We start from the raw sequence: 27,881 nt of genomic DNA, 5'->3' as shown, positions 1-27,881 counted from the left end.
CGCACTCTCTCTCTCTCTCTCTCTCTCTCTCTAACACACACACTGCCCCATCCCTGGTCCCCAATCAACCCATCGCAAGAACAACTCTTCTGGACCAGTCTTTGTCATCTGCACCTTCAACTGGTAATGTCTCACTCTGTTGCTCTGTCCTCACCCCCTAGTGTCTCTTGTCTCCTGTCTAGAATCTAATATCTAATGTCTAGTATTTGTTATCTAATATCTAGTAACCAATGTTTGGTGTCTAGTAACTTGTATCTTGTAAGTAGTATCTGGTGTCTTGTATCAAATGTCTTGTTTGTCATATCTGGTATCTGGTGTCTAGAATCTAGTAACCAATATTTGGTGTCTGTGTCTGTGTAATGCCTAATATCTTATGTCTAGTATTTATGATCTAGTATCTGGTCTCTAGTATCTAGTAACCAATATTTGGTGTCTAGTATCTAGTTTTTTGTGTTTAATGTCTGTGTCTGTCTAGTGTCTAACGTCTAATATCTAATGTCTAGTATTTGTTAGCTAGTATCTGTGTCTGTGTCTAGTGTCTAATGTCTAGTAACTGGTGTCTAGTGTCTAGTAACCAATATTTGGTGTCTGGTAACTGGTATCTTGTAAGGAGTATCTAGTGTTTTGAATCGAGTGTCTAGTTTGTAGTATCCTTTAACTGGTGGCCAGTGGCCAGTATGCAGTTTGTAATATTTAGTAACTTATGTAAATGATGGTGGAAGTTCAGGCTACCATCTCTGGTTATGTCGGTTGTCTGAGGAAGAAGCAGACTACCGAGATGAACTGACTGAAAGCCCTGGATGGGTGTGGGATGAGGATGGAGGATGGCTGACGCCAGGGGGCTCAGTGGGATCCAATGCCTGCTCCTCCCAGCGCCAGCCAGCCCCGGTACTCAAGGAATGGACTGGCAGTGGGACTTTGGAGACTGACCACTGCTACCGGGACCTTCTGGACTGTCACTTTCCAGGACCAGGGCTGGACACCCTTACCAATAGATCAATCGATCGATTAACCCAACCAATCGGTTGAATTGAAAGTGCAGATGACGCGGTGGAGGGTCTCTGTTTTTGATTGGTGGTGGTGGTGGTGGTGTTGGTGGTGGTGGGGTCACCCAGGGGTCACGAGGTGAAGTAGGAGCTCTGCATGGAGTACAGCCGGTCGATGGGGTTCCCCACCCGCGCCTGCAGGAGCCCAGCTTCTGTGGTGGCCAGGAGACAGTCGCCCAGGTGCCCCAGGCTGGCGTCGCTGTCCAGGTCGTGGAATACTGTCTCTGAGTCTGAGAGAGAGAGGGGGGTTCAAACAGACACACAACCTCCTGGACACCACACACACCGCCGGAGAAAGACTCCCTCCCCCCTCGCCCTTAATCTGACTCCCCGCCTCCCCTCACCCCCATCCCCTTCTCCCTCACCGTAGGGGTGCAAGTGGTCCCCGGGCAGCTGCGGGGGGGTGAGCCCGTGTCTGAAGGGCTCGGTGCCGTACACGTTCTGGTCCAGAGTCAGGAGCTGCTGCCGGGGCAGCACGGGGTACTGGGCCAGCAGCCCATCCATCCCGTGGACACTGGACCCATCTGGACAGACACACAGGGAGACAGAGACACAGGGAGACAGACAGACAGATACACATACATACACACAGAGAGGCAGAGAGGTTAATGACAGGCCAATACACTTTCCATCGAAGACAGACAGAGAGACAGGCCTGCAGACAGACAGACTCACACACATATAGTTGGACAGACAGAAAGAAATACAGACACACACACATATAATCCCCTCTCACCCGCCCAACTCACCTTCACTGTCCTCGTTGCTCTGTCGCCCCCCCCGGCTGGGACCCCTGCGTGGCCCCCCCAGCTGCTCCTGCTCCTGCTGCTGCTGTTGCTGCTGCTGCTGCCGCCGAGCGATCTTCTTCATCTGTGGCACAACAGCACCACACACACCATGAACGCCGTTGACACCAGGAACACCATTAATACCACACACACTCTACACACCAACACGAACAATTAACCAATGAAGTGTGGGGTCTGCTTGGATCCAGGGGTGGGGTTTGGGACCCTCACCTTGGCTCTCTGGTTCTGGAACCACACCTGGACCACTCGCACGGTCAGACCTGTCTCTGCTGCCAGTGTCTCTCGAACCTGGAGAGAGAGAGAGTGAGAGAGAGAGAGAGAGAGAGAGGGGAGAAGGGAGGAAGGCAAGTCAGAGATGAAAGGATGTTGGCTGCAGGGGTGGGGCGGCTGCTCGGGGGTGGTTTGATCACCTTGCGGCAGGGCTTGGACGAGACCTCGAAGGACGCCTTGAAGGCCCGGCGCTGCTGCGTGGTCAGAATGGTGCGCGGACGCTTCGACCGCTTGTGCTCCTTCCCCTCCTCCCCTGGCTTCCCCGGCAACACGCCCCCTCCCTCCTCATCCTCACTCTTCACTAGGGGGGCAGAGAGAGGGGTAGAGGGGAGAGGAAAGAGGGAGAGATCTTGATTACTGTTGCGTCCTGATTTTCATATCAGGAGTATTGATTTACTGTTGGTTCCTGGAGGCGGTGTGCTTGGGGTGTGTTTGTGTGTCTTGATTGTTGATGGGATGCAGAGGGGCACTTTTAGTTTTCAGGGGCTGAGGGGGCAGACTGTATTTTGATTATGGATGGGGTGCATGTATTGATTAGTGATTGGGCTCGTGGGGGTGCCGGTACCGGACTCGGTGGGCGCGGGGCTGATGGCCGACAGCATGTCCCGCTCCTTCTCGTAGTCGCTGCGGCAGAGCAGCTGCCCCTCCTTCAGCACAAACTCGTCCCCGCGGCGCAGCCGGCGCTCGCACTCGCAGCAGCAGAAGCAGTCAACGTGGAAGACCTGCTCCAGAACCCGCATCACCAGCTCCGACGCCCCCACCGCCTTCAGACAGCTGCTGCACTTCGTCACAAACAGCCTGGACCCGCGGGGGCAAACTACGTTATAACACACTCCTGCGGCTGATAACAACATTATAACACTCTATTGTTGCTGATAACAACACAGTTATAACACACTCCTGCTACAGATAAGAACAACGTTATAACACACTCATGCGGCCGATAACAACAACATTATAACACACTCCTGCTGCTATAACACTTACCACTGCTAATAATAACATTATAACAATACTACACATATTAGAAAACACAGTATATACAAACATATTTTAACTACTAATAATAACAATATTATAACACCGACTGCTGCTGATAATATTACTACTACTGCTACTATATAAAACTATTACCATACCTTATAATAACAATAGTTAACTGATACAAACATTACTACTTCTCGTACTACTATAAAAAACAGCAATAATAATAGTATTACCGACTATACGAATACTAAGAATTACTATTACCAGCACTACTACTGCTAATTACTACAGCTACCTCACCAGTCCTGCACCAGTGTATAGTTCTGTCCCTCTCTCCTCTCCCTGCCCCCCATTACAGCCCCAGCCCTGCCAGTCTCCCCGTCTGCCCCAGGCTGGGCACGGTTGCTCTGTCTGTCAGTTCCTCGCTGTGCCACCAGGTGGCCACAGCAGCCCCTGTTCAGCAGTCCGCTCTGCTCCGCACCAGGCAGAGTGGGGCAAGTTTCGCGCCGTCCCAAGAGAACTGCTGCGGATCATTGTTTATTTGTTGGCTAAGTAATTAATTAATGTATATTGTGTGTTTGTTCAGTTCAAAATAAAACTATTTTAAAGTAGGTTTATCATCTGGTTTACAATATTTCCTAGGTGAAATCTCTCTCCCTCTCTTTCTCTCTCTCTCTCCCTCCCTCTTTCTCTCTCTCCCACACGCTGTCTCTTACAGCAGCTCCCCTCTCCTGTTTCTTGTCCATCTCAACTTCATCGCTCTCAGCCTGCTTTCCTCCTCCTCTCTCACATTTTCTTTCCATCTCCCTCTCAACATCTCCGCTCCATATTCCTATCTCCCTTTCTCTCTCTTTCCCTCTTTCTCTCTCTGTCCCCCCCCACCCCACCCCACCCCCACTCTCCTGTGTTCTTTATCTCTGTTGTCTCTCTCTCTCTGTTTTCCTGGCCCAAAGAAAGCAATAAAGTAGGGATTAATTAGCAGAGATGTTTAAACAGCGTAGAGTCCAGACAGACGGTGTAAACTCATAACTGGGGATTGGGGATAGCATGGGGTTAATCTGCACCCCAGGACTCTGTAAACACACACACACTCTCACACTCTCTCTCTCTCTCACACACACACACACTCACACACACACACACACATACCACAGCATCAAAGGAATCTGTTCTTTTAAATTTATTTTTTTCTTGTCTGTTTGTTTGAGGGCAAAACAAATCACATAAAAAGGACAAAGAATGAAAAGAAGAAAGAAAAGAGCAAGATTCCTGTTGGAGCTTGGTCTCTCTCTTTAACACCTGTTCCCCCTCCCTCTGCCCCCTGCCCCTCGGTCCCGGGGAGCGGTGCGGACGGCCGTGAGTGGGGGAGAGTGGCAGGGAGACCCGGGCAGCGCCACACACTCACAGTGTGATCTGTGCGGCCCTGGACCCACCGCCCGGCCACCCGGCCTAATCCCAGCCTGCCTGGAAAACCCCATCTGCCAGCCGCCCAGCCTCCGCTCACAGGAGTCAAACTGACGTGAGAGAGCGAGAGCAGCAGGAATGCAAGAGAGCAGGACTGGGCCTCCTGGAGGGGGGAGAGAAGCTCTGCGTATCGAGGGTCCCGTCCCCCCTGGCCACCTACAGGACTGTGTTGTTCTGGTTCAGCTCAAGGACGCAGCCTGGTCCTGCAGAGCTACAGACCTAGGGCTTTATGGGACAGTCACTGAGTGTCAGTCAGTCAAGTGTGTCAGTCAGTCAGTGTGTCAGTGTGTCAGTCTGTCTGTCTGTTTGTCCAGCTCATTGTGTAACCTGAGTATACTTTTTTACTGTTGATTCCATGTTTTGCGTTAATTCTGGGAAGAACAGGAACGGCACAGAAACACATTTGTGTTGTTTTATTAAAGAGAAGCGCAACATTCCCAATGCAAGTGACTCTACCGGCCTGCAGCGGTCCTATCAACTGAAATTAAACTGTGCTGGCGTGTCCCTTACCCATGGAGGGGCCCAGAGCCACATGCACACACCCCAATAGGTGGATTAACACACAAACATACGTTGCGCTGTGCTCTCAGTGCTTCAGTGCTCTTGTGCTGTGCTACTCTGTGTTGTATTGCGTTGTGTTGGTCTTTAAACCAACTGTGAGAAACTCACAGAACAGCAAGAAGCACAGGCCCAGAGGGACGATACAAACACGAGGAAACAAAGACATTAAGAGGAGAGAGGGGCAGTAGACCCCCCCCCCAAACCGCACACACGCATTGTTAGTGGCGGCTGATGGATGCGGCGGCGGCTCCGGGGCTCCCCTCTCATTAGCCGCCCTGCAGGTGTGAGCGCCATTAGGCTGTGATTTGTTTTTGTCATTTTCAGTCTGTGAAGCGGCACGTCAAACCGCAGAATCAGTGCATTCACATGTATCACACACACACACACGCAGATATATACAGCTCTGGAAAAAATAAGAGACCACTTAACATTGATTTCTGAACTTGGAGTGGTCTGTATACAGAGAGACATGCAAACAGGCACATACATGCACATGAACATATCTAGGCATGCAGGCACATACACACACACACATACAGGCATATGCACACAGCACACAGATACAGGCACACGCATGTGGGATTGGAGCCCAGTACCCAGGCATCACAGGTCCACACGCACTCTCGCTACGCCACACGGGCCGGGCCTGCGTCTGGTCACTGCAGTCACTACAGCTGCTCCTCACCGCAGTGTAATTGGTGTAATTTTTACTACAAAGCCATCTAAACCCACTTCTATTTCTACTGCTACTACTACGTCTACTGATACTACTACTATTCATTATACTAGCTATTGCCTGTACTGCTGTCACTTTTATTATTGTACAACTGCAACAATAACAGTAGCAAACAACAATACTACAACAACAACACCGATAATAATGTTAATAATACTGTGGGTGGAGTGGTGCGTTGTGGGAAATGGGTGTGGCTCCCCGTGTGAGGGGGAGATATTGCCGCTGAGAGAGAGAGGCAGCTAATTTCACTGAGACTCAAACAAGAGCAGTTATGAGCTCAGGGATGCCCCAAGACAGACAGAGAGAGGGGGGGGGGGAGAATATGAATTGATAAAAATAGGGAGGGAGAAAGAGGAAAGGAGAGAGGAAAGTGTGTGTGTGTGTGTGGGGGGGGGGGGAGTCCTCAGCATACAATTCCCTCATTGTTTTATTATATGTGTTGGCCAGAGTAAAATAAACATTTAAAAAAGCATCTTCTTCATTGATCAACTTCCAATTAGATGATTTAATGCTTAAAGTGAACTAACAATGACACTAATTAGCCTTTTAATTGCTTTACTTACTTAAGTACTTGCAGATATATGAACATGTAAAAGTAACTTGAAACTGTGTGTGTGTGGCAGGTCAAAGTGTCTCAATGTACATCAGTGTGTGTGTGTGTGTGTGTGTGTGTGTTGCAGAGGACGCTGGGAGATTTTAATAACAGCGAGGCAGAGCAGTGAATTTAATAAAAGGAGATGATGTGATTATGCATCTCTGGCTCCCAGCCACCTTCCCTCGCACTGTAATATCACACACACTGATACACACTCTCTCTTTCACACACACACACACACACACACACACACACACACAGCAATATCCGCTCCCAGCAGCAGTCTGGCTGTTAACCCTGCGCCTGCCAGAGAGTACATACACACACACCAATACACACACACACACACTCACACTCACTCACACACCGATACACACACACACACACACACACACACACATACAGATAGTAACACACACATATACTAAAACACACACACCGATACACACACACACACACAAGAACACATACTAAAACATACACACACAGATACACACACACACACACCGATACAAAGACACACAGAAATACTAACACACACACACAAACTCTCACAAAAAACACAGATACACGCTTACACTGATAAACAAACTGTGATACGCACACTCACTCACACATTGATACACACAGTTACTAACACACACACATTGATACACACTCTCACAAAAAACACAGATACACAAAGTGATACACACTCGCACACTCTCTCTGTTAACCCTGCACATGCCAGGAGGGAGAGGGAAAGAGAGAGATTGAGGAAAAGACAGTGAGAGACAGAGAGGAAGAAAGAGAGAACATAAAAGAGAAAGAAAGTGAAAGAGAGAGAGAGAGAGAGAGAGAGGGGGGGGGGAAATCAGGCATCTCTGGGAGTGTTGGTTTAGATAACACCTCTAATCCCCAGGTCCTCCAGAACGCAATATCCTGTCTTCCCGTTTCTCATTTCCTGTCCGTGTGTGTGTGTGTGAGAGAGAGAGAGAGAGAGAGAGAGAGAGAGAGAGAGAGTGTGTGAAGAGAGGGAGACGGGGGGGTTGCTAGGGTAACGAGAGATGCATCGGGCCGAGTTGAGAATGTCTTTTCTGCTGGATCTGATAGATTTTAGACTGTGCTCTCGCTTGCTCGCTCTCTCTCTCTCTCTCCCTCCCTCCCCTCTCTTTTTCTAGCTCTTCCTTTATTATCTCAGATTTAATAAAGACAGGGCTAGCAGCTCGTTCCGTCATGAAACATTTATTAGCCGCCTGTAATTAAATTGTTGTTTGAGTGCGGAGGAGACGGGGAGACGAGACTTATCGGATATTATGCAAAGCAGCAATATCGCCCGAGCCCCTCTCTGTCTGTCTCGCTCGCTTTCCACTCTGCTTTCTCTCCTTCTTATTCTTCGCCCTTTGCATCATTTTTGGTACGCGATGCGCTTTGGACTTACTTGGATCTCTCTCTCTCTCCTTATATATATTTATATTTATATGTTTATACATATTAAATAAATAAATAAATAACAAAGTTTGTGGCTGTTTACTCATCAAGCACATTTCACAAACAAACCACACTAGTCTATCCCATTTGTGTCCCGTTTTCCCTATTCTTCCACTTACATTCTGCTGTAAATATATTCCAGATAAATCAATGATAAAGGAAGTTAATTGACATTCAAGGGTTTCTTCCCCCCAACTAAAAAACAAAACCAAACATCTGACTCCCTTACAAACAATAAAATGTTTACCTTGATTAAAGTACTAGGACACAGCAGGTGCAGAAAACTTAGACCCGGTGCTGTCAGTCACTACTGGCACATAGATTCATAGCAAGAAAATCCCCCAAACCTGTAAATACTGTACACACTGCACACCTGGAGTACATACTGTACACACTGCACACCTGGAGTATATACTGTACACACTGCACACCTGGAGTACATACTGTACACACTGCACACCTGGAGTATATACTATACACACTGCACACCTGGAGTATATACTGTACACACTGCACACCTGGAGTACATACTGTACACACTGCACACCTGGAGTATATACTATACACACTGCACACCTGGAGTATATACTTTACACACTGCACACCAGGAGTATAGACTATATACACTGCACACCTGGAGTATATACTGTACACACTGCACACCTGGAGTATATACTGTACACACTGCATACCTGGAGTATATACTATATACACTGCACACCTGGAGTATATACTGTATACACTGCACACCTGGAGTATATACTGTACACACTGCACACCTGGAGTACATACTGTACACACTGCACACCTGGAGTATATACTGTACACACTGCATACCTGGAGTATATACTATACACACTGCACACCTGGAGTATATACTGTATACACTGCACACCTGGAGTATATACTGTACACACTGCACACCTGGAGTACATACTGTACACACTGCACACCTGGAGTATATACTATATACACTGCACACCTGGAGTATATACTGTACACACTGCACACCTGGAGTATATACTATACACACTGCATACCTGGAGTATATACTATATACACTGCACACCTGGAGTATATACTGTATACACTGCACACCAGGAGTATAGACTATATACACTGCACACACTGCACACCTGGAGTACATACTGTACACACTGCACACCTGGAGTATATACTATACACACTGCACACCTGGAGTACATACTGTACACACTGCACACCTGGAGTACATACTGTACACACTGCACACCTGGAGTATATACTATATACACTGCACACCTGGAGTATATACTGTATACACTGCACACCTGGAGTATATACACTGCACACACTGCACACCTGTAGTATACAGACTGTACACACTGGCACACCTGGACTATAGACTATACCAGGGGGTTTCAATCCGGTCCTGGAGTACCCTCTGCCCTGCTGGTTTTTGTTCCAACTGAGGTCTTAATTGCTTAATTGCACCCTTAATTGACCTAACAAAGCAATATACCATTCAATTAAGTAATTAAGACCTAGGTTGGATCAAAAACCAGCAGGACAGGGGTACTCCAGGACTGGTTTGAAAACCCCTGGACTATACCAACTGCACACCTGGAGTATATAGACTGTAGAAACACACAGAAACAGAGACACCACAGTACTGTCTAGTAGTGAGACACGTGATCTCTCCCTCCCCCTCCCTCTCCCTCTCCCTCTCCCTCTCCCTCTCCCTCCCTCTCCCTCTCCCTCTCCCTCTCTCTCTCCGTCCCTCTCCCTCTCTCTCCATCTCCTTCCCTCTCTCTCCCTCTCTCTCCCTCTCTCACACTTCCTTCGTCTCCTCTCTCAAGCTCCAGTCCCAGAGCCCTGCTTCACTGTTTCTTAATGGGATTGTCAGGAGAGCAATAGAGAGACATAGCATCATCCACAGCAATTAGTGCCCTAATTAGACAGCTCACAAAGACACACGCACATGCAAAATCACAGAAAGGCACATACTACATTACTACACTATACTACACCACACCGCACCACACGTCATTGTCATGATTACCATCAGTTGAACCCCCCCAATCTCTGCCATTGCACTGAGACACAAAGAGGTTGTTGCAGCTGATTAGGAGGGGTGGGGGGGTAGCAGCCGTGATAAACAGCCCCTGTGTCGTCAGGGTCATCAATCTCAACGGGCGCGAAACGAGGTTTGGAGCCAAAATATTATTACCAAGCAGACAGTGATGGAGGAGAGAGGGCTTCAGACCTACACTAACACTGTGAGATTGAGAGGGAGGGAGCAGGAGGAAGAGGGAAGGGGAAGGAGAAGGAGAGGGAGGAAGAGGGAGGGAAAGGGAGTGAGGGAGAGGGAGAGAGAGGGAGAGAGGGTGATGGAGAGAGGGAGAGGGAGGGAGAGAGAGAGAGAGGGAGAGAGGGAGGAAGAGGGAGGGAAAGGGAGTGAGGGAGAGGGAGAGGGAGAGGGAAGGGGAAGGAGAAGGAGAGGGAGGAAGAGGGAGGGAAAGGGAGTGAGGGAGAGGGAGAGAGAGGGAGAGAGGGTGACGGAGAGAGGGAGAGGGAGAGAGAGAGAGGGAGGAAGCATTCTGAGCTGAAGGGAGAGAGAGGGATTATTGTTTTCTGAGAGATAGAAGAGGAGGAGTTATTGGAGGAGGATGGGGCTTTTAGGCCCCAAAGCCCCAGACTAGAGTAATATTGTGACTGGTTACAGGCAGTGTGGCCTGGGGCTGTCCTGGGCTTTATTGGTCTGGGACCTGCTCCTGCTGTTCAGCTACATGATCACTGTTTATTATGAGGCTCTTAACTGCTGTGGAGAGGGAAGAGAGGGGGAGGAAGGAGAGGCAGGAGGGAGGTGGTGGGGTGGGGGGTATATAGGCATACAGCTTCATAATTGAATATATAATTGTAACAATGTGGTGGAGAGAGGGAGAAAGAGAGAGAGAGAGTGGAATGCAGGGAGGGGGAGAGGGAGAGCAGAGGAGAAATCAAGAAGAGAGAAGAAAGGAGGCAGGGAAAGAGAGAGAGAGAGAATTGGTTTGTCATGCCAATAAAGCTCCTTAAATTGAATTGAAATTGAAACTGAATTGAGAGAGAATTGTGATTTTCTTTTAAAGTACATTTTTTCACTGTAAAGTGTAGTTTGATGACCAATCTTTACTCACCGGTGTAAGGTGTGAGTAATTTTCACTAGAGCTGAGGGAGGGGGCAAACTCCACTGCTGGGGGGGTGGTGGCAGGGTCTCCTGGTTTTGTTCCAGCCCAGCTCAACCCCTTACAGCTCCCTAATTTGTCTAATTAAACAATTAGCGGGATGGGCTTCACACTGTCCCGACTCCACACTATTTTGTACACTCTCCCCAGTATTACTGCCATTATTCTCTCTCTCTCTCTCTCTCTCTCTCTCTCTCTCTCTCTCTCTCTCTCTCTCGCTCTCTGTCTCTCTGTCTGTCTATCAGTATGACAGTGTGGTTGAATTACCCCCTCACTCTCACTCTCCTTCTCTCTCTCTTCCCTTCTCCCTCCCACTTCATCCTTTTAACCCCTCTCCTGCATGCATGCATACACACACACATATAAAATGTGTAGATTGTGTTTGTAGTCTCTGGCGCAGCCCCTGCTCTCTCAGTGAATCATTGTATTCTCCAGATGGACAGACATGAAACAAGAAAAAAAAACAAAAAACACTGAAGATATTTCCTTATCTAACCCCCCCAACACCTGCACTCCTACAGCCCCCCGCCCGAATTAAAACACAAAGATCTGATGAATGCTCTGTTCATGTCTGTGGGCAGCGAGGAGAGAGAGGCCGGAGGTGCTGACAGACGCTGAGAGGGCAAACACTGCTAAGCATTCTGGGAGTCTTCTCTCAAGGTCACATGCAGCCTAGACGGCCAAGTTTTACTTTTTTTTTCTTATTTACTTGCTGTAATTATATTATGTTTCTTTTCTTTCACTATATTCTTATTGTTGTTTAATGGTGAGGTGTGGTGAGAGCTGACTGTACCGCATTACAAAACACACACCTGTTATTCTATTTTACTTAAATAATTCAATAGAAATGTATAAATAATGCTTTTCAGTGTGTGTGTGTGTGTGTGTGTGTGTCTGTGAGTCTTTGTGTGTGCGTGCATGTGTGTGTCTGTGTGTGTGTCTGTGAGTCTTTGTGTGTGTGTTTGTGTGTGTGTGTGAGTGTCTATGTGTGTGTGAGTCAATGTGAGTGTGTGAGTGTGTGAGTGTGTGTGTGTCTGTGAGTCTTTGTGTGTGCGTGTGTGTATATGTGAGTGTCTATGTGTGTGTGTGAGTCTATGTGAGTGTGTGTGAGTGAGTCTAGATCTGGTCTCCTCTCATCATCCTCCTCTCCTCTGTTTCCTCCTCTCCTCTCCTCTCCTCTATCTGCTGTGTAGCTTCCAGTGTGTGGTGGGAGTGGAACGGCTGTCTGACCACATTCTAGCACTCAAACCCGATGAAGAACAGCAGCCATCCTGCACTTCAGAGACACTGAGACACTGTACTGAGACACTGTACTACAGCACTGAGACACTGCACTGAGACACTGTACAGCACTGAGACACTGCACTGAGACACTGTACAGCACTGAGACACTGCACTGAGACACTTTACTGCACTGAGACGCTGCACTGAGACACTTTACTGCACTGAGACACTGTACTGAGACACTGTACAGCACTGAGGCACTGCACTGAGACACTGTACAGCACTGAGACACTGCACTGAGACACTTTACTGCACTGAGACACTGCACTGAGACACTTTACTGCACTGAGACACTGTACAGCACTGAGACACTGCACTGAGACACTTTTCTGCACTGAGACACTACACTGCACTGAGACACTGTACTAGAGCACTGAGACACTGTACTGAGACACTGTACAGCACTGAGGCACTGTACTACAGCACTAAGACACTGTACTGAGACACTGTACAGCACTGAGACACTGCACTGAGACACTGTACTACAGCACTTAGACACTGTACTACAGCACTAAGACACTGTACTGAGACACTGTACTACAGCACTGAGACACTGCACTGAGACACTGTACTACAGCACTTAGACACTGTACTGAGACACTGTACTACAGCACTAAGACACTGTACTGAGACACTTTACTGCACTGAGACACTGCACTGAGACACTGCACTGAGACACTGTACTACAGCACTGAGACACTGTACTGAGACACTGTGCTACAGCACTGAGACACTGTACAGCACTGAGACACTGTACTGACACACTGTACTGCAGCACTGAGACACTGTACTGAGACACTGTACTGAGACACTGTGCTACAGCACTGAGACACTGTACTGAGACACTGCACTGAGACACTGTACTGACACACTGTACTGCAGCACTGAGACACTGCACTGAGACACTGTACTGAGACACTGCACTGAGACACTGTACTACAGCACTGAGACACTGTACTACAGCACTGAGACACTGTACTGAGACACTGCACTGAGACACTGTACTACAGCACTGAGACACTGTACTGAGACACTGCACTGAGACACTGTACTACAGCACTGAGACACTGTACTGAGACACTGCACTGAGACACTGTGCTACAGCACTGAGACACTGTACTGAGACACTGCACTGAGACACTGTACTGAGACACTGTACTGACACACTGTACTGAGACACTGTACTACAGCACTGAGACACTGTACTGAGACACTGTACTGAGACACTGTACTAAAGCACTGAGACACTGTACTGAGACACTGTACAACAGCACTGAGACACTGTGCTGAGACACTGTACTACAGCACTGAGACACTGTGCTGAGACACTGTACTACAGCACTGAGACACTGTACTGAGACACTGTGCTACAGCACTGAGACACTGTACTGAGACACTGTACTACAGCACTAAGACACTGTACTGAGACACTTTACTGCACTGAGACACTGCACTGAGACACTGCACTGAGACACTGTACTACAGCACTGAGACACTGTACTGAGACACTGTGCTACAGCACTGAGACACTGTACAGCACTGAGACACTGTACTGACACACTGTACTGCAGCACTGAGACACTGTACTGAGACACTGTACTGAGACACTGTGCTACAGCACTGAGACACTGTACTGAGACACTGCACTGAGACACTGTACTGACACACTGTACTGCAGCACTGAGACACTGCACTGAGACACTGTACTGAGACACTGCACTACAGCACTGAGACACTGTACTGAGACACTGCACTGAGACACTGTACTACAGCACTGACACACTGCACTGAGACACTGTACTGAGACACTGTACTACAGCACTGAGACACTGTACTGAGACACTGTACTACAGCACTGAGACACTGTACTGAGACACTGCACTGAGACACTGTGCTACAGCACTGAGACACTGTACTGAGACACTGCACTGAGACACTGTACTGAGACACTGTACTGACACACTGTACTACAGCACTGAGACACTGTACTGAGACACTGTACTAAAGCACTGAGACACTGTACTGAGACACTGTACTACAGCACTGAGACACTGTACTGAGACACTGTGCTACAGCACTGAGACACTGTACTGAGACACTGTGCTACAGCACTGAGACACTGTACTGAGACACTGTGCTACAGCACTGAGACACTGTACTGAGACACTGTGCTACAGCACTGAGACACTGTACTGAGACACTGCACTGAGACACTGTCCTGACACACTGTACTGAGACACTGTACTACAGCACTGAGACACTGTACTACAGCACTGAGACACTGCACTGAGACACTGTACTACAGCACTGAGACACTGTACTACAGCACTGAGACACTGTACTGAGACACTGCACTGAGACACTGTGCTACAGCACTGAGACACTGTACTGAGACACTGTGCTACAGCACTGAGACACTGTACAGAGACACTGTACTACAGCACTGAGACACTGCACTGAGACACTGTACTACAGCACTGAGACACTGCACTGAGACACTGTACTGCATTTAGACACTGTACTGAGACACTGTGCTACAGCACTGAGACACTGTACTGAGACACTGTGCTACAGCACTGACACACTACACTGAGACACTGCACTGACACACTGTACTGAGACACTGTGCTACAGCACTGAGACACTGTACTACAGCACTGAGACACTGCACTGAGACACACTGCACTGAGACACTGTACTGCATTTAGACACTGTACTGAGACACTGTGCTACAGCACTGAGACACTGTACTGAGACACTGTGCTACAGCACTGACACACTGCACTGAGACACTGTACTGAGACACTGTGCTACAGCACTGAGACACTGTACTGAGACACTGTACTACTGCACTGACACACTGTACTACAGCACTGAGACACTGTACTGAGACACTGTGCTACAGCACTGAGACACTGCACTGAGACACTGTACTGAGACACTGTGCTACAGCACTGAGACACTGTACTGACACACTGCACTGAGACACTGTACTGACACACTGTATTGAGACACTGTACTACAGCACTGAGACACTGTACTGAGACACTGTACTGAGACACTGTGCTACAGCACTGAGACACTGTACTGACACACTGTGCTACAGCACTGAGACACTGTACTGACACACTGTACTGAGACACTGTACTGACACACTGTGCTACAGCACTGAGACACTGTACTGAGACACTGTGCTACAGCACTGACACACTGCACTGACACACTGTACTGACACACTGTGCTACAGCACTGAGACACTGTACTGAGACACTGTACAGCACTGAGACACTGCACTGAGACACTGCACTGAGACACTGTACTGAGACACTGTACTACAGCACTGAGACACTGCACTGAGACACTGTACTACAGCACTGAGACACTGTACTGAGACACTGTGCTACAGCACTGAGACACTGCACTGAGACACTGTACTACAGCACTGAGACACTGTACTGAGACACTGTGCTACAGCACTGAGACACTGTACTGAGACACTGTGCTACAGCACTGAGACACTGTACTGAGACACTGCACTGAGACACTGTCCTGACACACTGTACTGAGACACTGTACTACAGCACTGAGACACTGTACTACAGCACTGAGACACTGTACTGAGACACTGCACTGAGACACTGTGCTACAGCACTGAGACACTGTACTGAGACACTGTGCTACAGCACTGAGACACTGTACAGAGACACTGTACTACAGCACTGAGACACTGCACTGAGACACTGTACTACAGCACTGAGACACTGCACTGAGACACTGTACTGCATTTAGACACTGTACTGAGACACTGTGCTACAGCACTGAGACACTGTACTGAGACACTGTGCTACAGCACTGACACACTACACTGAGACACTGCACTGACACACTGTACTGAGACACTGTGCTACAGCACTGAGACACTGTACTGAGACACTGTGCTACAGCACTGAGACACTGTACTACAGCACTGAGACACTGCACTGAGACACACTGCACTGAGACACTGTACTGCATTTAGACACTGTACTGAGACACTGTGCTACAGCACTGAGACACTGTACTGAGACACTGTGCTACAGCACTGACACACTGCACTGAGACACTACACTGAGACACTGTACTACTGCACTGACACACTGTACTACAGCACTGAGACACTGTACTGAGACACTGTGCTACAGCACTGAGACACTGCACTGAGACACTGTACTGAGACACTGTGCTACAGCACTGAGACACTGTACTGACACACTGCACTGAGACACTGTACTGACACACTGTATTGAGACACTGTACTACAGCACTGAGACACTGTACTGAGACACTGTACTGAGACACTGTGCTACAGCACTGAGACACTGTACTGACACACTGTACTGAGACACTGTACTGACACACTGTGCTACAGCACTGAGACACTGTACTGAGACACTGTGCTACAGCACTGACACACTGCACTGACACACTGCACTGAGACACTGCACTGAGACACTGCACTGAGACACTGTACTACAGCACTGAGACACTGCACTGAGACACTGTACTACAGCACTGAGACACTGTACTGAGACACTGTGCTACAGCACTGAGACACTGCACTGAGACACTGTACTACAGCACTGAGACACTGTACTGAGACACTGTGCTACAGCACTGAGACACTGTACTGAGACACTGTGCTACAGCACTGAGACACTGCACTGAGACACTGTGCTACAGCACTGAGACACTGTACAGAGACACTGCACTGAGACACTGTACTGACACACTGTATTGAGACACTGTACTACAGCACTGAGACACTGTACTGAGACACTGTGCTACAGCACTGAGACACTGCACTGAGACACTGTACTACAGCACTGAGACACTGTGCTACAGCACTGAGACACTGTACTGAGACACTGTGCTACAGCACTGAGACACTGTACTGACACACTGCACTGAGACACTGTACTGAGACACTGTACAGCACTGACACACTGTACTGAGACACTGTGTTACAGCACTGAGACACTGCACTGAGACACTGTGCTACAGCACTGAGACACTGCACTGAGACACTGTACTACAGCACTGAGACACTGTACTGAGACACTGTGCTACAGCACTGAGACACTGCACTGAGACACTGTACTACAGCACTGAGACACTGTACTGAGACACTGTACTGACACACTGCACTGAGACACTGTACTACAGCACTGAGACACTGTACTGAGACACTGTACTGACACACTGCACTGAGACACTGTACTGAGACACTGTACAGCACTGACACACTGTACTGAGACACTGTGCTACAGCACTGAGACACTGTACTGACACACTGCACTGAGACACTGTACTGAGACACTGTACAGCACTGACACACTGTACTGAGACACTGTTCTACAGCACTGAGACACTGCACTGAGACACTGTGCTACAGCACTGAGACACTGCACTGAGACACTGTACTACAGCACTGAGACACTGCACTGAGACACTGCACTGAGACACTGTACTACTGCACTGACACACTGCACTGAGACACTGTACTGAGACACTGTACTACAGCACTGAGACACTGCACTGAGACACTGTGCTACAGCACTGAGACACTGCACTGAGACACTGTGCTACAGCACTGAGACACTGCACTGAGACACTGTGCTACAGCACTGAGACACTGCACTGAGACACTGCACTGAGACACTGTACTACTGCACTGACACACTGCACTGAGACACTGTACTACAGCACTGAGACACTGCACTGAGACACTGTACTACAGCACTGAGACACTGTGCTACAGCACTGAGACACTGCACTGAGACACTGTACTGAGACACTGTACTACAGCACTGACACACTGCACTGAGACACTGTACTGAGACACTGTACTGAGACGCTGCACTGAGTCTGAGGATGGGTGTGGTTGTTGGTGTCGGAGCTGAGAAGCGCTGCTCTGTGGTGGGTACACCGGAGTTCAAGCTGTTTGACTCTGTGACACAATGAGCTGCAGCGCTGCTGGTTGGCAGCCATGGATTCAAGCTCTCCAGGCTTGATGGCACAGTTTTTCCATGTTTCCTTCAGATATGCCACCAACTTTCCTGCTGGACTTTAGTAGCTGTCAATGCAGATGACATGACCGACCCAGCGGAGTTGTTGTCTAGCCACAGTTGCTTCCATGCTGGTGGTCTGGGTGTGCTTGAGGAGGTCTGTGTGAGGGCCATGGTCCTTCCAGGAGATCCCAAGAATACGCTGGAGGCCCCAAGTGTCTCAAGGTGATGGTTGTGGCAACAGCAGGGGGTCCAAGTTTCTGCGCAATACAGTAGAGTGGAGCCGCAGATTGCCTGGTGTGGGTGCTTTTAAGTCCTTGTTTTCGAAGATTTGTGACCGTCACACTCACACACTTAAACACTTTCGCACACTGACTGACTGACTGACTGACAGACACACTGACTGACTGACTGACTGACAGACACACTGACTGAGTGACAGACTGACACACGGACTGACTGACTGATACACTGACCTTCAAACAAACTAACAGCCCCCCAGCCCGCCCAGGCCCCCCACGCTGCCTTACTTGTCGTAGTCGTGCTTGCAGTAGAGCAGGCGCTCCCGGCAGTAGCAGCTCCCGCTCAGCGGCTGCAGGCACACGGCGCACTTCACACAACCCTCGTGCCACGAGCGCTCGTTCACACGCAGCAGGAAGCGATCCGCGATGGGCGACTCACAGCCCGCACACACCTCCCGCCGCTCCGCACCTGGGGCACGGCAGGACAGGACAGGGGAGGACAGGGGAGGGCAGGGCAGGGAGTGGACAGGGGATTTGTGGAAATAATGGTTGATTGTTGATTTGTGATTGGATCATTTGTAAATGGAGTTACAGGATGCGTACACCCTGTGCACCTGTCTGTCTGTCAGTCTGTCTCTTGTCAGTCTATGGGGTTCTGTGTTTTGTCAGTCTTTGTGCGTGTCTGTGTGTCTGTGTGTCTGTGTGTCTGCACTCTAAGTAGTAAGAAGTAAAGGTTCTAATAAGAACCTTTTAGGGTTCCTGGGGTTGATACTGTGGAGGAACCCTTAAGGTTCTCATTTTTACCTTTTACCAAGGTTTCTTGCAAACAAGGATCCTTAAAGAACCTTAAATGTGTCTCAAATCAACCACGACCATGACGAAAAAGGGTTCATAAATGATCCCTTGAGATTAGGCTGGACCTCGCGGTTCTTAAACGAACCCTTTAATGACAATAAACTCACAAACAACTGGCTCTAAACAGAACTGCTGAAGAACCTTCATTTTTAGAGTGTGTGTGTGAGTGTGTGTGTGTGTGTGTGTGCATGTGTGTGTTACTGTGTGTGTGTGTCTGTGTGTGATTCTGTGTGTCAGTGTGCGTCAGTGTGTGTGTGTGTGTGTGTGTGTGCATGTGTGTGTTACTGTGTGTGTGTGTGTCTGTGTGTGATTCTGTGTGTCAGTGTGCGTCAGTGTGTATGTGTGAGTGTGTGTGTGTGTGTGTGTCTGTGTGTGATTCTGTGTGTCAGTGTGCGTCAGTGTGTGTGTTACTGTGTGCATGTGTGTGTGTGTGTTTCTGTGTGTCAGTGTGCGTCAGTGTGTATGTGTGAGTGTGTGTGTGTGTGTGTGTCTGTGTGTGATTCTGTGTGTCAGTGTGTGTGTGTGTGTGTGTGTGTGCATGTGTGTGTTACTGTGTGTGTGTCAGTGTGCGTCAGTGTGTATGTGTCTGTGTGTGATTCTGTGTGTCAGTGTGCATCAGTGTGTGTGTTACTGTGTGTGTTTCTGTGTGTCAGTGTGTGTGTGTCTGTCTGTCTCTCACCGAAGGGAACAGCAGAGGGGGCCTGCTGCAGACAGGAGCGCGTCTCCTCTGTCTTCATCCCCTCACCTCCAGCGCGCTCGCTTATGAACAAAGAGAAAGAGAGAGGTATGAGAGAGAGACAATATTATTATTAATGTGGAAACTCTACAGTTCACCAGAGAACCCAACCCGAGCGAATGTGGGATCTCCTGTCCAGATAGTGATGCTTTTATCAGTGTCCATCGGTCGAGCCCAGTACCAGTTCAACCAACTCATTCCTCCTGGCTCAGCAATTAATTTAAACTAAACTTCTGCAGTTTGGGCAAAGCGGTGGCATCACACACACCACTGACCAGACCAAACAAAAGACAGTTTCTGAACTCGGATCAGGTCCTTATTTCTGAAAAGACGCAGCGGCGCACTGGTTAGTGATCCGCGGGTTTATGTGAACGCACAGAGGACTCTGGGCTGTGGACTCTGGGCTGTGGATTCAAGGCTGTGGATTCAGGGCTGTGGACTCAGGGCTGTGGACTCTGGGCTGTGGACTCTGGGCTGTGGACTCTGGGCTGTGGACTCTGGGCTGAGGACTCTGGGCTGTGGACTCTGGGCTGAGGACTCTGGGCTGTGGACTCTGGGCTGAGGACTCTGGGCTGTGGATTCAGGGCTGTGGACTCAGGGCTGTGGACTCAGGGCTGTGGACTCTGGGCTGAGGACTCTGGGCTGTGGACTCTGGGCTGAGGACTCTGGGCTGTGGACTCAGGGCTGTGGACTCAGGGCTGAGGACTCTGGGCTGTGGATTCAGGGCTGTGGACTCAGGGCTGTGGACTCAGGGCTGAGGACTCTGGGCTGTGGACTCTGGGCTGTGGACTCTGGGCTGAGGACTCTGGGCTGTGGACTCTGGGCTGTGGACTCAGGGCTGTGGACTCAGGGCTGAGGACTCTGGGCTGTGGATTCAGGGCTGTGGACTCAGGGCTGTGGACTCAGGGCTGAGGACTCTGGGCTGTGGACTCTGGGCTGTGGACTCTGGGCTGAGGACTCTGGGCTGTGGACTCTGGGCTGTGGACTCAGGGCTGTGGACTCAGGGCTGAGGACTCTGGGCTGTGGATTCAGGGCTGTGGACTCAGGGCTGTGGACTCAGGGCTGTGGACTCTGGGCTGAGGACTCTGGGCTGTGGACTCTGGGCTGAGGACTCTGGGCTGTGGACTCAGGGCTGTGGACTCAGGGCTGTGGACTCAGGGCTGAGGACTCTGGGCTGTGGATTCAGGGCTGTGGACTCAGGGCTGTGGACTCAGGGCTGTGGACTCTGGGCTGAGGACTCTGGGCTGTGGACTCTGGGCTGAGGACTCTGGGCTGTGGACTCTGGGCTGAGGACTCTGGGCTGAGGACTCTGGGCTGTGGACTCTGGGCTGAGGACTCTGGGCTGAGGACTCTGGGCTGTGTGCTGCTACACCGGGCTGCAGTCTGTGCGTCTCCCTGCAGCGCCCCTCTCTCTCCCTCCCTCCCTCTCTTCGTTTTTAATTAAAAATTTCCATTCCACACCATCGTCATTAGTGCTTTATTGGCACCGGACCTCAGATCGAGTTAGACACTTCAACGGGAAACCCAGTGCGACCTGGCGGGGGGAGAGGAGAGACGAGGAGAGGGGGAGAGGAGAGGAGAAGAGGGGGAAAATGGTTCTTCGTTTCTTTCTTTCCTGCTTTCTCTCTTTATTTATCTTCCCCTATAGAGCAGCGACAAGGCGTCTGGGGCGGAGGGGTCACACCGGAGCCGCGTTGGGGGCGACAATTGTATTAAACCCGTGACCTCCTTTCATTAAAAACCCTAAACAAAAATATTCTCCTTCCTTTGCTCCCCCATCCCTGCGAGGGGGATTTAACATTCCCAGGATATATATTACAGACTATAATATGCGCCGCTATTGGCTTTGCAATTACCATGGCGGTGTGTGACATTTCTTTATCGCAATAAAGTCAATAGAAGCGGACAGTGTGGTGTGACAAGAACACGCCACAGGCCTCCGATTCATCCCATACATTATGACAGGAGAAGCAGACATGTTTTAGGACATATTTGACATTGTTTCCTAAACTATAATTCAAGTTGGCTGCTCTTAATATCCGATGGTCCGTGTTCTGCATTATCGGTCATTTGGGCTCATTTAGAGGTGCAATGGCGGAATAGAAAGCACAAGCCGAATAATAAATACATAAATAAATCAATCAATCAATCAGGCGCGTTGAATACATTATTACAATTAATGTAATCGTGCAAAATGTGAACTTGTTTTTTTGTTTTTATTATTAGGAATGTGTCGGCAATTTCAGAGGAGTCTGGACAAAGCTCAGAGTCTACCTCAAAATCAACACGTTGGTAACTGTATTTACTTTATTAACAACGCAGCATTTGCTGCCTAAATTATCAAGATTTAAATATGGTCTGATATTTATAATGTCGTCCATATTTTCCCTCTAAAGTACAACTAAATGTTTATCATTTGAAATAGACTATTACATCCAAAACGCATAGGCTACAAGTTTTAATCAAATAAATCAATCAATAAATACGTATCTAATAGGTGTATCCGTCCTGTTTGCGCTTCTGTGAAACCTCGTTAGTTCAGGTGCAGCGATGGCGGAGAGGACCGGCTTGCGTGGGACACTTTCTCGGGAATACAATGATCTTTATTATTATTATTATTATTTTTATATTCATTTAATTTTTAAATGTTCCCCAGTCTATACAATACGCAGTATGTTTAGTGTTGTTCTAGGATAATACTGTGTTTAAATGTCAGGCTTCATGTCTTGAACACGGAGCGATTCACCCACTAATCCGGCACCGCAGTCACCCAACCCGCCATTCAGCCGGTCCAGGGACTTCCCAGCCGCTCTAACTCACCTCCACCCAGCAGCACCAGGCGGGTTTACTCACTCGCCAGGGAGTAACGACCACTGACCACCTGCCAGTTAATAACCAACTCAACTGACCAGCAGAAACCAGCGCAGACACGTTATAACACAGACAGACGGACAGGCGGCGTTTCTGTCAGTGACTGCCGTGACAGAGACGCGGTTTTGCAGCAACAGCCTGATTTTAGCTGCAGTTCAAATTCCAGGTCGTCTTCAAAACTGAATGTCATAAAATACAAGTAAAAACATATAAATGTGAATTAATTCTAGTTGTACTTGAAGACAGTGTTGGAAAGTGCACACGAGCGGGTTTCGAAGTGGGACGACGCTGGTTTTGCGCTCAAATCAATCAGCAATAAAACTCTCTTTTGTAAAACAATAAATCCACTCAAGCTCACAAAAGACGTGGTCGCAATTGAAATGTGATTCACGAAATAAGAATGATTTTCTCGAACACGGAGCATGGAGTTTTAAACAGGTTTAATGTGTATTTTGTTAAATGTAGGAGAGAAGTGTGTTTATGTAGCACGAGTCCCGGCTTCATTTCTAATAATGTTTAAAAAATCTATAATAATTTTAACATTAATTTGGGAGAAACACAAAAAGGGAAAATTAATACTATATATCTATTATTCTTCTATTATCAAATACGGAATGTTAAGGGTTGATTCGACGCCAAACATCCCCAAATGCAGTGTGGACTACTACTACTACTACTACTACTACTACTACTACTATTATTATTATTATTAATAATAATAATAATAATAATAATAATAATATATTAACTTAGAAAAAATCATAATATCGTGTGATAAATTGAGACTTACAGTGACAATATCGAATATCTTTCTCGGATTTATTTTAACGCGTCTTAATTACAATGGAAACAAACATTGAAAAACTACTTAAAATAATTTCGAAGCGATTAAGATCGTGGCAGAAACCGCAAAAGAAAGAAAGAGAAATAATGTAAATGATTTGGGTTTTGAAAATTATTCAGAAAATTATTTATCAAACGTTTCAGCGTCTATAACAATATTTTAACACAAATATTAAATTGTAAAACCGTATAAAATATAAATTAAGACGCCATAGAGTTTTAAACATATTTGTTATCTATTTGTTCTGTCACAATACAACAACGACGAAATAATAATAATATTAACAACAACAACAACAGCAACAGCATCGATGACAGTTTCAAAACAAAACATCATTTTCCTTTTTTCTCCAAATCATCACAAGTATCAACACAACACGCACCGCCCGACACCGTCAACACTTTGACCCCGCGAATCGCAGACTACGAAACTGTCCCCCGACACCGCGGTGTGTTGTTGGCCATTTCTACTGTTCATACCCGACACCCGGTGGGTGAAGGTTTTGGTCCAGCCCTTGGTGATATTCTAGGTGTGATGCTGGCTTGGACACCTGCTCTGTTCAGGTGTGTGAGTGTGTGAACACATGTACATCTACAGATATGTGACACATTTCTGTCCCCTCCCCCTCCGATACAGGACAGCGTTGGTGCAAATTGTCCAATACTGAGTCGCCCTCCGAGCCTCAGCTCCTTTAGCACCGGCGCTACTCCTGCAGTGTTTTATGTGTGTAGATACAAGCACAAGGAGAGCTTAACTAAACCAAATGGACACTTATATTGTGATTATTATTATTACTATGATGATGATGATTATTATTCACAGCACAGTCGCCCCAGTTTACAGTGTTGAAGATTTGTGTGCTAAATTGAACAACTGTGAGTTCGTGGATGTTTCTGAGTCCTGTAATGAAGCGGATTATTTATTAGACGGTGTGCTCTAATAAACCCAGGCGGGAGAGTAACCCTGTACGGGATATATAATAAACCCATGCGGGACAGGGCCGTGAAAAACAGCATCTGTGTTTCTCTGAACAGAAACTCGCAGGCCGCCCGTGTGTCCGTGTGTCCCGCCCAACATATTAACACATTATTATGTATGTATGTATGTATGTATGTATGTATGTATGTATGTATTACTCATGATTGGAAAAAAACTAAACACACACACGAGAACGGGGAACAGTCACAGAAATCTCTCCCTGGGTACGAATATGTATTTAATTAAATCAAGGTTTAAATGCAAATAAATTAAATGTTAGAATTATTATTTACGTATGTTTGTATTTATTTTGAAATTGTAATATTGGGCTGTTTCCTAATTAAACAAGGGAACGGACAGCTTGCCGTGAGAAATGTGTGTCTCCGTGGCGCTGAGTGAGCGAAAACTGGCTTCACTTTAATCATCATGATAATAATAATAATAATAATAATAATAATAATAATAATAATTGTAGTGGTGTTAAATGGCTTCTGAAGCTGCAGATAAGCTTCACCGGACTGCAGGTGTGTAAGCGCGTCTCCAAACCCGCTGCCGTCCCGCCCAGAGTCAAAGACACGGGCAGCCCAATAATACCGCCCTGATAATAACAATAATCATAATAATCATAATAATAATGAAGATCTACACTGAAAATATTTGACATCGTTCACAGTAAATGCAGAGTCTCTCTTTACCTTGATGGGAATTCCTGTTAATTCTGACACGGCGCGCTATATCAGCACTTTTATAAATGACTATTTTAGACCGTCTAAATACTATTACTACTACTACTACTATATGGACAACAACACCAACTACAACCATAACTAAATATCACTGTTATAATAATAATAATAATAATAATAATAATAATAATAATAATAATAATAATACAGATGGCAACCTGCAATCGGCGCCTGTAAGTTTATACTGTACAATACGGAACTGATTTCTGAGTTCAATTTAAATTTTACAAAGCAATTTTATTTAATTCAGATTAAAGAAACAACAGAGTAGCTAACCAAACACTATAACAACTGTTGCTGATACTACGACAACAACAACAACAATAATTATAATATCAATTATTATTATTATTATTAATAATAATAATAATAATAATAATAATAATAATAATAATAGACAATCACTTATATTTTCACTCAGTTTCTAAAACATTTTATTTGTATAAATACAGATTTACTTTTAATGTTTTTTATGTGTGTGTCTGTATCAATTCGTGGTTTAATGTGTTTCGGCAGCAGCCTGGGAAAAGCGAGCGCAAACAATATTAATTTATTTTACAAAAAATATCAAATTAATTTCTAATACTTCACAGAATAAAGTCTTTCGAGGGTAAATTTATAAGCAATTAAAATAGAAATGTAGCGATCCGCGTCTGGAACAGGTTTGTAAAAACCCTCCGTTTCCGAGTGGAAACCGAGCTGAAATACGCGACACCCGACTGTACAGACTAATAATAATACTAATACTAATATGTATGTATAGAAGGGTGTATTTTAAATGTGTTTTTAATAATATTGCCAATTCAATTAATGTAGAATCAAAATAAATTGCGTTATGGGAAAATGTTGTTTGTTTGTTTTGCGGACCAGCAGCAGCAACAGACCAACGACGACAACAGCGCCGAGTTGTTCGGAGCTTTGGGATAATTGGGAAATATTGTAACTGCTCTAGAAACTGAAACTAATAGTTATTATTATTGTTGTTATGTATATTATTATTATTATTATTATTATTAAGACTTGATGTAGTCTTCTGTTGAAAACACAGGGACCAATTATACAACTGGAAAACCCTCGGCTACACATTGAGAAAGAGGGTTGTGGACTATTATTCTCATGATCCTACTGTTATTGTTGCTGCTGTTGTTATTGTGACGATTCAAAGCGCGGCGGGACGTGGGACGGGGCGCGAGTGGGCTGGGGGACAGGGCTGCACAGGGACAGGGACAGGGGACAGACACTCCTCTGTGACACGGACATAGAAAGACTTGCACAAGAGTCCTGTGGAAATTCTATCCATCTGTCTATCTATCTGTCTGTCTGTGTACACATATACATATATACATTTGTTTGAGCAAAATTCCAACATTGCAAGAAATACTAAAAATAAAATTATTGCATTGGGGCCTAAACTACACAACACCCGAGAAAGAGAGAGAGAGAGAGAGAGAGAGAGAGAGAGAGAGAGAGAGAGAGAGAGAGGGGGGAGAACGAGAGAGAGTAGAAAGACAGAATATGAGAGAGAGAGAGAGAGAGAGGGAGAGGGAGAGGGAGAGGGAGAGTGGGGGAGAGGATAGAAAGATAGAGACTTGACAAAGAAGGAGAGAGAAAAGAGTGAGGCAGAGCCAGAGAAAGAGAAAAGGTAAACAAAGAGGCTCTCTCTCTATCTGTCCTCATCTCCCCTCTTTCTATCTATATATCGATCTTTATATTCTCTCTATACCTATCATGTATCTCAGTCTATCAACATATCAATGCGGACGGTATAACACATAATAATAATAATAATAATAATAATAATAATAATAATAATAATAATAATATCATTATTATTATTATTAATAATAATAACAACAACATATATTAACCCGTTGTGTACCTGTAGATTGTTCTAAAGATAACACAAACTCTCTCTCTCTCTCTCTCTCTCTCTCTCTCTCACAGTTGTCTTCCTGCAGCCCTACCTCTGTATGAGCAGAAGTTGTGTCCGTGTTCAGTCTCTCGATGACAGACCGCGGTGACCGAGCCGCCGCCGACACCCACAGTCCCGGACCCGCCGTCTCTCTGTGTCTGATTGCGCTCTGTGTGTCTGTGTGACGCGGGGTGTGGATGCGAGGTGTGCAGTACAGACGCTACACAG

General features: G+C 47.0%; 1 protein-coding gene across 1 annotated transcript; it reads right to left on the bottom strand.

Moving 5' to 3' along the window:
- Positions 1-27,881, bottom strand: lmx1al (LIM homeobox transcription factor 1, alpha-like). Its single transcript, XM_066707782.1, has 9 exons — positions 27,706-27,881; positions 20,246-20,325; positions 19,000-19,180; positions 2,691-2,923; positions 2,266-2,426; positions 2,066-2,143; positions 1,796-1,916; positions 1,412-1,570; positions 1-1,276 (listed from the first exon to the last, which is right to left on the bottom strand). The coding sequence occupies exons 2-9, from the start codon at positions 20,301-20,303 to the stop codon at positions 1,119-1,121; spliced, it is 1,149 nt and encodes a 382-aa protein (XP_066563879.1). The 5' UTR covers positions 20,304-20,325; positions 27,706-27,881; the 3' UTR covers positions 1-1,118.

The sequence above is a fragment of the Amia ocellicauda genome, chromosome 7 (genome assembly GCF_036373705.1).
Source record: "Amia ocellicauda isolate fAmiCal2 chromosome 7, fAmiCal2.hap1, whole genome shotgun sequence".
NCBI classification, from domain to species: domain Eukaryota; kingdom Metazoa; phylum Chordata; class Actinopteri; order Amiiformes; family Amiidae; genus Amia; species Amia ocellicauda.
This window is presented reverse-complemented; position numbering and strand designations above follow the sequence as displayed.

Coding starts and splice junctions, on each gene's coding strand:
- lmx1al (XM_066707782.1), bottom strand. CDS start 20,303: ATGAAGACAGAGGAGACGCGCTCCTGTCTGCAGCAGGCCCCCTCTGCT. Junction 2,924..18,999: donor TGCAAGCACGACTACGACAA/GTAAGGCAGCGT, acceptor CCGCGGGTCCAG/GCTGTTTGTGACGAAGTGCA. Junction 2,144..2,265: donor CGTCCAAGCCCTGCCGCAAG/GTGATCAAACCA, acceptor CTCTCTCTCCAG/GTTCGAGAGACACTGGCAGC.